General features: G+C 41.0%; 1 protein-coding gene across 1 annotated transcript; it reads right to left on the reverse strand.

Annotated features, from left to right (window-relative positions):
• Positions 1 to 1410: 1410 nt before the first annotated feature.
• LOC117953995 (carboxyl-terminal PDZ ligand of neuronal nitric oxide synthase protein-like) lies at positions 1411 to 14373 on the reverse strand. Its single transcript, XM_034887434.1, has 10 exons — positions 13822 to 14373; positions 12864 to 12935; positions 10659 to 10751; positions 10435 to 10493; positions 10232 to 10340; positions 8075 to 8204; positions 7401 to 7528; positions 4157 to 4318; positions 3100 to 3268; positions 1411 to 2605 (listed from the first exon to the last, which is right to left on the reverse strand). The coding sequence occupies exons 1-10, from the start codon at positions 13924 to 13926 to the stop codon at positions 2103 to 2105; spliced, it is 1530 nt and encodes a 509-aa protein (XP_034743325.1). The 5' UTR covers positions 13927 to 14373; the 3' UTR covers positions 1411 to 2102.
• Positions 14374 to 15893: the final 1520 nt, after the last annotated feature.

Below are 15893 nucleotides of genomic sequence, written 5' to 3' on the forward strand. Positions count from 1 at the left end.
TCACCCAGGGTTTTAAAATGCCGACATAAAGAAAGCGGAAGGCAACGGACATCTGGCGGAATTTCTGGTAGCACCTGAACAATCCTGGAAGTGGAATGTCGTGGCTATAGACCAGCCTAAAAAGACAATACCTAGGGATAAACTTTACACTACATGTACTGTGAAACAATGTTTTATTGAATTCATTTTACATACAGAATACAAGAGGGGGCGAGCAGAAGGACAATACAGACCATTTTCCTTTTTTAAACAAGCAAACCAAAGTAGAGGCCGCGCAAAGTAGAGGGAGTTATGGCTGGATGTGGGCGGGTAATGGCTGATATTCTTCATATTTTCCAGCTTATCTGCAGCATTACATCAAGCTGCGGCTGTGCGTAGAGTGACCCTAATGGGAGATGACCCTGTTTAATGACCACAGCTGGTGTATCTCTAATAATAAGAGAGAGATCTTCCTCAAAAGACCTCCCGCCCCCCCTTTTTTCAACCAGTTATAAATAATAATGAGAAAAACATTTTGAAAAGGTCAGCCCAGGAACTGGTGCTGCTTATCATTATGTCAGAGACATATTTCTGGTTATTTAACCCATTGATGTATTTCAGCAATTAGTAACTTACACTAAATACACCGAACCTTTACCATGACACCAGATGACATTTGAGAAAGGCCATGTAATTCCACAAAGAGAAAGAATGATTTAAGTGCACTTTGTTTAGTACACCTCATGTGAACAGATGTAAATATAGAGAGAAATGACAGAGATCGACAGGGAAATCTGGATACAACAGATAGACTGTGAGTGTTGAATAGTGGGGAGGAGGTGACAAGTTTCAGGGAAAAGAGGGGAGGAAGGTGGGTGAAGTAAAGAGGGGAGGGGGCAGGGTGCAGGAAGAGATTAATCGATTTTGGAAAGAGCTCAAAGACACGTCCCCAATTCAGTGATTGGGAGATCTGGCTCACAGTCAGTAAGGTGGAGCTGATGCGACAGTTAGCCAGAAGAATATGAACGTGTCCAGGAGTCTTTTATGCCTCCATCCTTATCTGAATTGGTAGTTCAGGACTTTGGTCTTTGGTTTTCAGGTTTTTATAATTGCATGCAAAGGAAGGGTGCTGCTCAAAACGTCCATTGTGTGGCAAGCTGTGCTGGTAACTTTATTTATGATAGTTCAGGACTTTCCAAGGGTGGAACAACAGTGACACAGCAGTTTATGGTTACTGCAGTATTACATTAACAAATAATACTCACAGGACTTTGTGCTTGCTTCTTTAAGATGCATAGACAAGCAATGTGATGTTTCCCTGTGAAACACAGAATCACCTAATCAGAAAGTGTTGTTCAATAATATAAAACAGGATGAAGATTAGTATGAATAGAAACATGTGAAATAAATCAGACCATGATAGAAATATGCTCATTTTTTAAACTCATGTGTAATTACAGATTTGTGTCATAGCAAGCACAGTAAGGTTTTAATTTTCAAACTCCAAAAAATTGCGTTAGCATATTCAGACAGATTTTGCAAAGGTGATCTTTTCTCCACAGATCTTCACTGGGAAACAACAAAGAAAGTGACCACGTCCAAGCCGGATGTGTCACAACTCCATAAACACAGACACAACCACAATGTAACAAGCCCAGAGAGTCAGGGAACCAAAAGGATGTAAGGTACAGCAACCATTGAACTGACACGCACACACTATATCACACACATACTAACAGACAGCACAGTTGGAGCCTGAAAGACAAAACTGTTTATACTATCTGACAGTCCAAGGTTTGAATAGGTCTGCACTGCAACAAATTCCAATCTATAAACACACCTGTTGCACCTTGTTTTGGAGCTGCAATGGAGTTGAATTAAACATTAAGGACAAATCCATCAATTGATTATACTTTCTGCATCTCTGTTTCTATTAATAAATCTTGCACCACTCATACAATTGGGACATTTTCTCAGTGCACAGGAAGTAGCAAACCAAAACAGAACAGTGGCCAGTGAGTGCTCTGTCGATGATGCAAGTCCTTCAGATTCGGAATTTCAGCTGTTTCTCATTGGGGTGGTGTATACGTGCAATATTACCTTGAGCAGCTTTAAAAGCACCACTACACAGCCATCTCATCCCCTAAACAGTCCGGCAGACTCTCTGCGTTCAGCACGTTTAAGAGTCGGCCAGGACCGTCAGACCCCACACCCTCCCCCTGCTCCCAGCTGTCCCTGTCATCGCTCTCATCTGTGTTTGATTCGTACTCCGACCCAATCCCCGATTCCCTAAACCGCAGCAGCTCCAGAGCTCCCAGGACCTGCTCCCCCAGCAGCGAGCTTTCATCCAGGGCTCCGTCGCTGGGAGTGTCCCCTGTGTCCTGGCCCTGCTCCTGGCTGTCCGGCCCGCGGGAGGTGAAGCGGAAGCACTCGAGACGAACTCCACTGCCGCTGAGCCCAAGATGGCTGGTGTCGGTGCCTGGAGAGCAGGGCCCGGGTAGGGCAGAGACCCAGGCACTGTCACTAATCTGGACCTGGGATTGAGCTGCAAAGGGACCCATAGATGAAGAAGAGCTGGGGGGCTTGGCGCGGAAAGTGATTTCTAGAAGACTGTCCTGGGATCCCACTAAGGATCAAATAGAAATATCAAAAGAAGGATGTGTAAGATGAAACAAAGCATGCAGAAAATTGGTTGTTATCACATGTAAACAGAGATACAAGACATGAAAAGAGAGGTTTGAGAAAAGCTGATGAGATTTTATGAAGTGGGATGACGTCTGTGCTAACAGGATTTGATTATTCATGACTATACAGTAGCACATTGCCACTGGCTAAAGGCAGGGAGGAGAGAGCGGAGAGCAGTACTGAATCCTGTGAGAGGGCTGCCATGGCATAATTAATTGCATGCCAGACATAAATAAAAAAAGGAGCTATGACGACAGGAACGCGACACTCAAAGAAAGTGATGAAGGGAAAAGCAAGGAAGGTAGAACAGAATGACTTCATAACATAAATTCATAGAAAAGAAGACATTGAAATAGAGGAAGATTTGAGGCAACCAAAATAAAATATAAAATGTAAATGGTAGGAAAAAAGCTAAAACTGCAGACTTCTACTTACTAGATGTTAAGTGGCCGGCAGATTTGAGCTCCAGTTCCTGGATCTGTTTGACCAGCAGGGAAATGTGTTGCAGCAGGTCGGTGTTCTGCTGCAGCAGCCTCCGCACTCTGGCCTGGGTTTCAGTCCGCGCACACATCTCCACCGACAGCTGCTCCTGAAGTAGATGGACCTGGACAGGCCGACACACACACACACACACACACACACACACACACACACACACACACACACACACACACACACACTTCTGGTATTGATAGGCAATTCCATAGAGGCTCCTAAGTTTGGAGTGTGCTGAGTCAAAAGTTTCATATTTAGACATTAATGACTTTAAGGAAATACTTTTGTTACTCCAGAGACCTTATTAGAAGAGACAGACCAACACACATCAGCACTATGAACTAACTTTATGAGTGGCCAACGCAACTCTGAAGCTGCAAGTCTTTAAAGGCCTTAAAACTACCCTCATGCATATTTATTTTGATGTGAAACATTTCAGTAAGTCGATGTAATGGTTTAAAGGAATTAAAGAGGTTAAAAGAGAATTTAATAACTTGAAATGCCTCGCCACGTCCTATTTAACACGCCATTGAAAATGGAAATAGTGCATCACTCTATTGTGTTCTTGAACATTTTGTGTCAAGCGTCACAACGTCTTCAAATAATCTTAATTGAGGTATTTTGAAGTGCATTTTACGGTAATACCTCAAACCAACATGCTCTAAAAATTCAGTCAATTTAAAATGCAATCTTTTCTACAAGTGATGTGTTTTTAGCCAGTGCAATAAACAACATTACCAGGCGACAGCTGCTAAAAGCTCGCCTGAAAGCCCCTGTAGTCTTGTTGATCTATCTTATGGGGTATTATGTTCTTTACAGATATATTTAGAACTTATGTTGTAGTCTTTTTATTTGATTTGATAAAAGGCTTTGCACTTGAATACATTCATTAAATGGTAAACAATATGGACCAAAGCTACCATTAGGAGTTTCAGAAAAAAAGAAAGCAAAATGTCATAGATGTGGTTCCACAGTAAACAAGAATTGCCATCATTACCTGCTCTGAAGCTGCCAGTGCCTGTTGTTCCTGCTGCTGCAGTTGTTTCTGGAGGAGCTGGACCTGGTGCTCTGTGGAGCAGGGAGCCTCTATGGCTGACTGACCCGACACAGAAGCTCCAAGAATGGGGGAGCCCAGCAGGAGAGATGGGTCATCATTCACCTACAACAGAGATGACAGTAAATTGGGCTCTACAACTTCTAACGGCATTAATAAGTTAACAAAAAGTCACTGTGATGTTTTTATTCCTTGAAACATCTTTTTTGCTCAGTCTTTTTTGCTAGCGTGATCACAGCCACCATAAACACGTAGAAACATAAGCACCACTAACATAAATTCAACTCATTGTGAGAAATACAAGGAAAAACACATCAGAGTCCCTAACTTGATAGCTACGTCATCCTTGAACCATGCAGTGGAAAACCTCATGGATATTACCACTTTAAATAAAGTTAACAAAATATGAAACATCACAGCAAAAGTACATCTGCTGTGGATGGGTATGATGTAAAGGAGAGAGGGGAAAAAGTGAAGTGTAGGGTTGAAAAACCAATAATCCTAAATAATGGAGCAACAGTGGAAAGTGTCTCTCTCTGTCAGTATGAGCTCCTTGGGGAGAGACAGAGAAGACACGCTGCACTGGCAGCACCATGACTGTTGCCTTTCATTCTGATGGAAAAAAATCCACAGATGCACCTGGACCAGATATCATCATAGCTGCTTGATGTACAAGGCCTCCCGAGGACATGTTGTGATCCACCATTTAATGCAACTTCAGTTCCTGAGTTGATTTCAAACATCTTCCAAAAATAACCTGCAACAGCACAACAACTGTTTTTCCTTTTGCTGTATGTGGGACATAAATAAATGAAAAACTGAATAAAGAGGGAGTTGTATTTCACACCAAATGAAGATAAATTAAGACACTGTGGTTTCTCTATTAAGACTGTTGATGGAGGATTTTGTATAGCTGCCTTGTTCTGTGATAGATTTAAAAAGTCCAGGATAGTTTTTAGCAGCGACTCTTTTAAGGAATGTTAATTTTACTTGAGTATAGTATTCTAGTACACTTTCCATCCCTGTTGACAAGAAAGCATGACATTTACTGATATCTCAGACCTTTGAATCATGAATCATATTTTTGCTGGAAGTATCAGCCAAAAATGTAAACCCACAACATGACGGCAGTGGAAGCAAGCTGTAAACACAAATGAGGTCTTTGAATTAGGCTTTGAATGTCTGTCCTCATATTTTATGACGTGATCACGTTAAAAAGAAAATCCTCAAACAAAATCCTCAATTCGAATCAAGTGACTAACCAAATTAACTGTGTTTTTATTTCATATATCAACGTTATGAATAAAGATTTAAATCTTCAAACTATTTACCCACTGTACTTTTTATTACTCTTTTTAGTTTTGAGTTTTTGTCTCTAACTACCCCCAATTAAAACATCTGTCTCACTAGCTGGTGAACATAGTAGAGAATTATGCAGCTATAATTCTCCACTATGACAACTTTGTCCGTCTGCTGTTTGGTGCTGAGCAGGTAGCGTAGGGTCGTTTTTTCCCCCTCTGAAAACAGCCATCTACCAAAAAAGAAGCTATGAGAGAAGTGAGCATGAACCAAAACAGCAAAAATGGGGTCCATGGAATTAGTTATACAGTAGATTTTACTTTGATCATTTCAAAGCCATTTCTGGTCTAAAATATTATATAATCTAGTTGTGGAGATGGTGTTTAATGGGGAGTGAATCAGCAGAATCTATAAATAAACCTACAGATCGATTGGCTGGGCAGCTGTCCATACAGGAAATATACCATCATGTTAGAGTGCTGCTATGAGAAGAGCAGCCATGAAGAAAATGACTTATCAGTGTTATAGCTGAGATTGGAGATCAATATGGTAGAAAGTCCAGCAACAATGCTTGACTGTGAAGGACACTTGATCGTCAGATTACACACAGGGGAGGGGAAAATTGCATGTGATCTTGACATGAAACACTACTGTTTAATTGTGACAGAGTTGTATCAAATAATGAAATAATAAAGATAATTTTCTTGTTTTCAGGTAACCATGTTATTAGATGTAAAATCCATTGAATTCAAACCAATTAGCTCCTTGCCAGCACAACACTTTTAAGATGACACAGAGACTTGGTTGGAAAATGAGCTGACAAATACCAGAGAGCCTAGCCGCTTGTTCGGCATCTTACGATATAGTGCGACGCCAGAAAGCCTTGCTATGTTTTAATTAATAAACCATATGATCACATCAATATTGATCTGGATAATTTCTTCACAAAGAAAAACAGACTTAAAGATGTTGTTGCTTGCTGTATATGTTTGTTTTCTGATCTTCATACAGCTCGTTGTGAGACCAAACGTTCCCCATGACCCTCTATGGGAGCCTCCCAGAAGGATTTATTTAAACGCAACAAGGATAAGAGATTGATCTAATACGTTGCTAATACGTTTCTGTGTGGAAGGGGGGAAGCAGTTCAGCAGCGGAATTAATGGGCATTAAAAGCAATTCAAGGAATTGAATTTTAGCAGAGCTGAAACTGTTTGTCATGTGAATCGATGAGTTAATTGACACAAATGTAATCGATAAGTAATTTAAGGGAGACTCCAGGTATTCTGCAGATATCTTGACTTTTAGTGCCTAGTATGGTTAAAATTCTGGTAAAAAATTCTGGATCCAACATTTCCCATGATACAACTTGAAATCATCCTTCATTATATCCTCTCGGCTATCCTGATGACATCACTATGACATCATCAGGGATAATTTCTCAAACTTTGGAGCTCTCTTTGAAGAGCCACATAACACAAACACAATTATTATTATTGTACAACAATGTACACAATTTGACTAGTACTCCTCATGATGAGAAAATTAAACTTGATATGTAAAATTGGTGGACTGCTGTTTAAGTCATTTTAAACACAAATATGAATATTTGCTGCGTTATTAGTCTTATATAGAAGTAAATACTGGATTGTTGGTTGCACAAAAAAGTGATTTGAAAAAATTATGTTGAGTTTATAGATAATGATTTAGATTTAGATAATGATAATTGGTAATGAAAATGTGTTAGTTGCAGCACTATATTTTAACTGAGTGGAAATGGTTGTCTTCATCTTTGCAGGGTACAAAAAAAAACTGCGTTTCTAACAGAGTGCAAAAATAGCAGGGCTTTGTGTAATCAACACCAAAATGATCAGGAACTTCTGTACTCTACCTTGTCATTGATACTGAGGGCCCCGTCCTTTTTACTCTTCTCCAGGTCTGATGAGGAGACACACTCAATGCTCTCCTCTGTAGTGGCTTCAAGGTCAGTCTCCTCTGACAATGCAAACCTCTTCTTTGCTGCAGAGGGAGCAGATACATACGTGGGGGGGGGGGGGGGGGGGGGGGGGGGGGGGGGGGGGGGGGGGGGGGGGGGGGGGGGGGGGGGGGGCGGCTTTTATGCAGTTTTTCCTTTGAGCTTTATAGTTTGCATCATATCTAGAGGCAGTGACAGCAGCAACAGGAGCAGCAGGCAAAGAGCTGGCAGAAGCCCACACACAAACAAGGTCTGTGACCAATGGCTTGCCCGACTCACCAAACACATCTGTAGATGACTAAGTGCAAGTGGCTGAAAAAAACACGGCAGTGGTGGATAATGACATCTTTTATCAGAGAGATGTGCTTGTTTCTGCAGGCGCTCAGGTGTTTTGTTTGGGAGAGAGAAAAAGCAAGAGGGAGAGGATTGAAGGCCTTGGAGTTTATGTGTTGTGTGAGGAAAAAAAAGAAGATTGGGTTTGTGTGTGAGAAAGAAGGAGAATTTGATGGACAGAGACAAAGACAGGAGGGAGAAGGAGAAGGGATTTGTGGATGCACTTTTGTGTGCGATTGTGTGTAGGTGTGAGTCACCTGGCACTGCCTCTGATTCCTCTGCCTTCCCCTCCTCATCCTCCTGGTCATCGCTTTTCTGCTGCAGGGTCAGCTGGTGACACACATCAAATGCCTGACCCACTGTCCGCACGATCCTCATGGCCTGAGACTGCAAGAGAGGACACAGCAAAAAAGCGCGTTGGGGTGTCGAGAGCAAAGGCGAGGGAAGCAGCAGCATGAGCACAGTAAGGGATGATGCAAAAATGAAGGGGCACAGTAGGGGAGACAATAAAATGCCAGAAGAGTTGCACAGGAATAAAAGTGATTGTATGAGCGTAGTGTGTGTGCACATGTAAAGTAGAGTAAGAAAATGAAAAATAGTAGAAGGACAAAATTGGGGAATAGGGAAGCAGAAAGGCGAAGATATTACGAGCACTGCTGCTTGTCCTTGTTTATCTGTCATAGTGGTGGATTTTTCTATTTCAGAGTCACATAACTTTTATTGCAGTGAGGGAAAATAAGGTTTGTTGTTATTGCAGGAAGCTTAGGTGTGATGTCATCATCATAAGGTCAACAATCAGAGACAGTTTACCTTTACTTTACATTACACAGAAGCCACATTTTCCCACCAAAATGAAAGCAGTTGAATGAAGTGAAATAGCAAAATAACATTGGGATAAAGTGATGAAACTGATTTTTGAAATGACAGTTTGCTCCATCAATTCAAAATTGCATTTTGTTATGAAATTGTCGAGTTAAACACACAGCCCTCCCAAGGCCAAACACAAAAGGCTCTGTTAGTACTCTGAGCTGACATCTAAGCCCTGCTGGGCAGCAACATGCCGTGATGAAAATAACTGAAATCTCCTTTTATCAGCTGGTCCATCTCCTCCTACTCAGCGCATACGCGTGGTCTGCAGCACCCAGATGAAGCTCTGCGGCCCTGGGGAGGTAGTCAGGCACCACCTTTTTTGCCCATTCCTGACATTATGGAGGGGGTTCAGTCGGCAGTGGTGAAAATGTCTTTAAGCAGCTGAGTAAAAAAGCCTGTTGTCTTGTCTTTCTCCCTACCAGGATGATTAGTATTCAGCTTCACTAAGTCACTGTCAGTCTGGTATCCATGGTGAAGGGATGAGATTCAACCTGACTGGTGCTCTGTCTCTGTCATGGAGGGATAGAATGTCTCTGCTTGATATGTAAAAAATGTGGAGATTCATAAGCATTTTAGCACAACTCTCAGAATAATTGGCCATGTGTGAGGTCCAACAGGACAATACATCATGAGACAACGGGCATAATGTCACCATCAGAAGATATCTGCAGAGAATGCAGGGAAAAACTAAATGCAATAATTGATTTCTATGGTTACTAAAAGGATACATGTGGAGATTTTTTGTAATTTTCAACAAATCCATGATAATACCAAAAAACAACTGTGTGTTTGTCCGTCTCTCAATAGTAAGTTTGTAACCTCCTCCAGTGCCAAGCTTTGAGACCAGCAGTTAAAGTCTGTTAAAGGAATAGTTTGGCATTTTGGGAAACATGCTTATGATTTCTTGGCGTGAGTTAGATGAGATGGATACCACTCTCGTGTTCGTCAGGTTAAAATAAAGCTACCGCCAGCCGTAACTTAGCTAAGCTTAGCACATAGAATGGAAACAGTGGTAAACAGCTAGCTTGTCCAAAAGGTGCACATCTCAAGCTCCCTTATTATAGTTTAAAGGTTACTATTTTGTAAAAATTTAGATTCCCATGTCTGTTTATGTCATAAAGCAGGTCGACATGCATATAAAATGCTCAATCCACAGAGAAATGCACTCAGCCTGTAGTTAGAAACGGTGCCTTCATCTGAACCATCAGGATTTCTGTACAGTTGTGATGTCACAACTTTACAATATATAGGTATAAAGTGCTGCAGTGTCGTTACACTCTTTCCCCGGCTGCAATGATGGTGCAGAGAGAGCAGATGCAGAAGACCTAGCGAAAGGCGGTGATCAAAGTATGATCCTGAGAATTAGCATAAGATGGGATGTTTAAATATAATTTAATAAGACAGCTGTGCACAAAGGAAAAATATACATCAGGCTAATATACTTATAAGTAGCAACAATTCCATGTTGGTTTTGGTATATTCATTGGATTTGTTGACAATAAAAAAAAAAGTAATATCACCAGACATTAGCGAATCAAACCTACTTTCCTCTTCGACTTGAACACATTGCAGCGGAAAATGTTGCTCTGGCCATCTCTCGCTATATAACTGAAGATCTTCAAGTCTTGGGCGTCATGTGAGACATAGAAAATCCTAATAAAAGGAAGACAGAGGTCAATATTTAATCGAGTTGGTTACAAGCTTCCTGGTTATTTGGCTTTGATTTAGTACCATCAGAAGGGCTTACCTGTAGATGGGATCCTGCGTCACCAAGATCGTATTCTCGTCCCATGACCATCCTTTTCTCTGTTGCAGCACAAAAACACATGGATTGACAAGTGGCAGAGGGGAAAAGCCAAAAAGATATAATAAAATATATTATATAATATTATATATTAATTATATGTATTATATATATTATTATATATAATATAATATAATTCAAATAAAGTCACATTTTACAGGACTGACCTTCCTCCTTTTGCGCAAAATCACTTTGACAAAGTCAGTAGATACGACAATGTTGACCTTCTTTTTCTTTATATTCTTCAGTTTGAATTCATACTGTGAAGTAAAAATATATTTAAATTAACATTCAAGGTTGGTTATCAAAAAGTGAACTCAAACCAAATAGATTATTATGGGGTGTGACTAGAATTAAAAAGCAAATGGACCTGCTGAGAAGGAGCTCTTTACACAAGAGAAATTATATATATTGGAATAGAGGTAAGCAATCATGCAGACAGGAGGGTATTTTTGACAATCTTCTTCTTAGGGGAAATGTGAGGATCTAGTAAACACTGTCAGTTTCTGTTTCTAGGAGCTGTTTAAGCTTTCAAAGGCAGACTTCCCAGAGGGAGGCCGACATTTGCGGAACACTTTCATCCCTCTCTGTGATTACTGCTTGATGCTGTACCCTCTGCCTTCACTGCAGGCTCCATACATCAGGGCCTAGAGATCTAAGAACAACCAGATTGATCAGATGAAGACTATTTTCATCGGTATTGGAACTGTCTTCTCACTCTTATATTTACTTTTCAGATCAAAAAAAGAAATCTCACAGGAAGTAAAGAAAAAGGGATCATTATTACAAATATAGCATGTCATATCTGGTGATTTGAGCCCTGTTGAGCCCTGGGAGTACTGTAAGCCTGTCTGACCTTTGTCACACCCAGGAGAAAAGTGCCTTATTAGAAGATTCAACGGGCGATCATTCCTTGCCATACCCTCTTATCTACTTCATCCGTCTTATTGTTGTGTGGGAGGTTTCCTTCATTGCAGTTGCTCAGGTAAAGGACACAACTGCCACAATGTGTATTTGCAGCCCCATGTAAACTGGGACAAGAGGACCATTCATCTCCAAACACACTGCTGTCAGAGGGCGATGAAGTGGAACACAGGAGGTGTTTGTGCTAAATTTTCATGCACATCACTCACCCACCACTCCCAAGCACAACCAATGATCTAGAGGTTTTGTAAACTCACCTCTCATCTTATCTCTAAGCCACTTACAGTGTTTTCAGGACAAGTCAGCATTTGAATATTCAGAGTCCATCCGCCGCAGGAGCAGAGTTTTAATTACTGAGCCATTACAGCGCTCACAAAGAGTACAGACTCTTTTACAGAGTTGCTTTTATGCTATTAATCTCGTCTATGTTTAATATCATGCTGTTGTATTGCATTTGTATTTACGTACTGTTTTTCGCTTAAATCATTTTCTTTTCTTCACTTTCTATTTCCTCTATTTTCATCTCTTTCCATTTATTATTTTTGCATTGAACGCTTGTAGAAAATCATTTAGCAAACTCCACTTTTAGATGGGAGCTACATAACATAGCATACATTTTAATAAAATTAGTTTGTTCAAGGACGGATAAATAAGGCACATTACAGAGACTTGGCAGCAAGGTTTTCAGCAGCCATTACCTTGTACATTTTGTATCATGTTGTTTTCATCTGATCTGCCATATCAAAAGCTCTTTCATAATGCATTATGAGTAAAACTGTAAAAATCCTAAATCATTGAAATCCGTGAATGATATGTCAAGTGAGAAAACTCAAACATACAGCATCACTAAATGTCTGGCATTACAATCAAATGGCCATTATACTGCACTGTACACGAGGGATCAGGATTAAGTACGTCCGAATGTCACTGAGGATGAGGCTGACCTCTGGTTTACTCAATAACTTAGTTTTTAGATTAGATCCAACAGCTGACAAGCAGCTAAATCCTCTCCTCCCCGTCTTCTCTGTAACTCTGCAGTGCTGTGTGTAATGACAAGGCATTGTCTGTGTTTCCGTTGGCCTTGTTTGGTCTAAACGGGGGCTCAAGAGCTGTTGGTTTCACATGTAAACCTGCACCCGATATCTCTCCTCAGCCATAAAATCTGCACTATAAATCCTGCCATGATTTAATCTGCTTCTGACAGAACACTGAATCTGCCGAATGTGTAGTTTTACACAGACTAGTGATTTATGTGTAAGGAGAATCATGAGGAGAGTAAAGATCCTCTGAGCCCCGTGCACAAGGTGAGACATAAAACACAGAAGAGAGAGAGTTAATGTGCATGCACCAGCATCAATTCCAGGGTCACTGTTAATAGGTTTACACTGCTGTCACAAGGGTCAAGTTCAGCGGTCTGGTTCAGTGAAGTCACATGTTAAGTTTCTTACTCGGATTCTTCTCATAGCAGCAACTATCTCCATCCGGCTGCCGGGGCGACCCACCTCCAAACTGCCAATGTACTGCAAAATGTCAGAAAAATGTTTAAAGACTGACAGTTAGAGGGAATGAATAACACTGGCTGCCTGGGGAGAGCCTGGGTTGGCAGATTGTTGATTACCAAGATAGTTTTGACAGCTTTTCATACATTTTTTGAAATATTCCTCCTCTATGAATACATCATTACATGCTAGAGCTGCAACAATTAGTCAATCAGTAGGTCCACAAAAAATATATATTCTCTTTTTTGATCAGTTGCCAGTTTTCCATCAAAAGTATCAAATATTTGATGGTTCCAGCCTCTCAAAATTAAAAAAATTGTCTGCTTGTCTTTGTCTTGCATTATGGTAAATTGAACATTTAGGGATTGGGACTGTTGGTGGAAAACCAGACATTTGATGCAAAACACTTCGGGCTAGAAGAAAGTGTGTTTTTCTGATTTTTAATAGACCAAAAAATGACTTGATTAATTTTTTAACAAAATTACCAATAGTTAGTTGCAGCCCTGTAACACTTTGACTGATTTTGTTTTGAAGACAGAAATTTAAAAACGTTCTTACTGTTCTGCATCCATCAAAGGTTTGTCAAAAATGATATAACTTAAATTAAAGGATGTCAGTATTCATAAGTCAGCAGTTGAAGCAACACTTATCCATGCAAGTAAGGTAAAAAATGAGAAAATCACAAACATTTAAAAGTGATTTAAAGTGAACAAAATCTAAATCTAAAATGTTATATTGCCAATAAACACCATCAACATTACATAAATCCATGGATTACGATATCTGGTTGTCGTTACAGTAGCAGTGACATCCATAGCCCTCATTTCATTGTTTGAAACATACAGGGATGATGATCATATGCTCTCATTCCTGACACCCAGAAAGCATCTGTTGCAGAGCGCCTTACCTTTGCCTCAAAGCAGACCCCATGCTTAAACACCTCGTCGTTGTGCATGGGGATCCTCAAATCGTGCGCGTCATCCACTAAATTGTACTTGGTTACACCTGGCATCGCTTTAGTGATTGCTGACTTGCTCCCGACTCCCGTTTTACGACAGCGCTAGTGTACCTGCAGATATGCGCATCTCTTCCGCCGCTGCACCCTTCGCACTCTCTCCGTCACCCCGGATGTCATCCGGGCTGAGGCGCACCGGTCGCGACGGATTGATGGATTCAATTAACGCGCTGATCGGTGATCGGTGTGTGCACTCACTGACCCCCTCACTCCGGTCTGAGACACGACGAAGAAACAATACGCACCGCGGCCACCGCCGGGGTCCCCAATGACGCACAAATCTCACCACATGACAACTCTAAGCTCCCCAGCATCAATATGCACTAATTCATCACAGTGATTGATCGATCAATATTCGGAAGCAGTGGGCACTTATTAGCCCTGAAACTGGATGTAAGATGATATCTAACAGATGAAGACAGATTCCGCTTGAAAACACTCTATCAGCAGATGCAGCTGGTGTTTGATTGTGTGACATCTAGTGGCATCACAGGGAACAAACAATCTCCCAAATCACTGACTCCCAGTGGTTTCCAGGAGCCATCTATTTAAGTGCAATTTGGCATAGACATAAGACATAAAAAATGAATGCAACAAGCATAATTGCTCCTGTAATTAGCTGACACATGCTTTTAACCTGGTGAAGCACATGAGGGCACACTCTGAGGTGTATTATCATTTCCTGGTGGCCACATGCAGTCTTCTTCTATAGATCCATCACAATGTGTTGAATTATCAAGAAGCAGAGCTGAAACCTCTTCCGGGTCATATTATCTTAAAAGCTGCCCAAAGGTAACTCTGCAATTTAGAGAAAGACACAATGTAGTTTGCTGAATGGGAATTTTTGGGGGGCCGATGCATCCTAATCCCTATGTTTTAACCTATTTTTAATACTTGCATTCTCACTTGAAGCAGAGACAGAGTTGTTGAAGCATACTGTATTTTACTGTAATGTTCACTTGGCTTTTGTCACAAGAAATTGCCCATCTTTTTCTTTAAGATTTCTTTGTCTGTGTCATTTTAACGGCTTAGCTGACATAAGATTTTGATTAGCCTACTTATATTATATGATAGGGTCTTGGTGACATGGGGGCAGCAGGAACGATGACATATTTTCACATTTTTCACAATGTGTCACTTGTGAGGATGAACGTACAGAGAAACATCACCATAATCTGCAGCTCCCTTCGGCTTTGCAGAGCTTTAGATGGAGTTTCAGCCAGATGCCTGCTGTATCGCAGCAGGAATCTGTTTTCAGTGACACAGCAGTGGGTTTTAGGCCTTTTTTTTAGGTCAGTAGGCCACAGTACACTATCTGCTCTTCACTAAACAGCAGATAGACACACTTAGTGGCTAGCTGGTGAATATAGTGGCGCATTTGACAGGCAAAGAGCCACATAGTTTCCTCAGGAGTTTCTGCTGACCCCCAGTGGCTAAAAAAATGAAAGAAAAAAAAATGTGTTAGTGCAGGTTCATTGTTGTGATAACCTTGTGCGCAAACAGTTGCCTAGTCACACATCCAGCAGAGATGGAGCAACATTGGCATATGTTTGAAGTAATGTTTGTTTCCACCTGATGAATGTAAGTCCAACACTCAGTCTCCTTGCAGCTCTGTTTGGCTCTCCTGAATCCTGAGGGAAATATCTGGCTATCTGGGGTGAAAATGCTCCAATATGTTCTCTTTTACCAGCTAGTTGCTAACTTTGTTTGTTGAGGCTTGGTGCTGAAGAGGCAGTGTAGGCCACAGAGAGGTGTTTTTGTTGAAAACAGCTGACTGCTGTTGCAAGAAAAGAAGCCGATGAGAGCAGTGAGACTGAACTAAACGGTGAACTGAAAGAAGCTTAGACACACTGTACTGAGGGGAACTGCAGAGTTGGGTACTTACTACCTGTTGGTTTGACTTTATGAACTTTAATCCATTGTTGGTGTGACTGATGTTGGTTAGTCACCCTGTTGAGGTATAG

This window comes from Etheostoma cragini, chromosome 12 (genome assembly GCF_013103735.1).
Source record: "Etheostoma cragini isolate CJK2018 chromosome 12, CSU_Ecrag_1.0, whole genome shotgun sequence".
NCBI classification, from domain to species: Eukaryota; Metazoa; Chordata; class Actinopteri; order Perciformes; family Percidae; genus Etheostoma; species Etheostoma cragini.

Bases quoted from the DNA above. Each gene is read 5' to 3' on its own strand.
- LOC117953995 (XM_034887434.1), bottom strand. From the start codon at position 13,926: ATGCCAGGTGTAACCAAGTACAATTTAGTGGATGACGCGCACGATTTG. The intron at 10,752-12,863 runs GTAAGAAACTTA...TTTACTTCACAG, and splicing joins CTGCTATGAGAAGAATCCGA to TATGAATTCAAACTGAAGAA. The intron at 7,529-8,074 runs GTGACTCACACC...CTCCCTCTGCAG, and splicing joins GGAATCAGAGGCAGTGCCAG to CAAAGAAGAGGTTTGCATTG.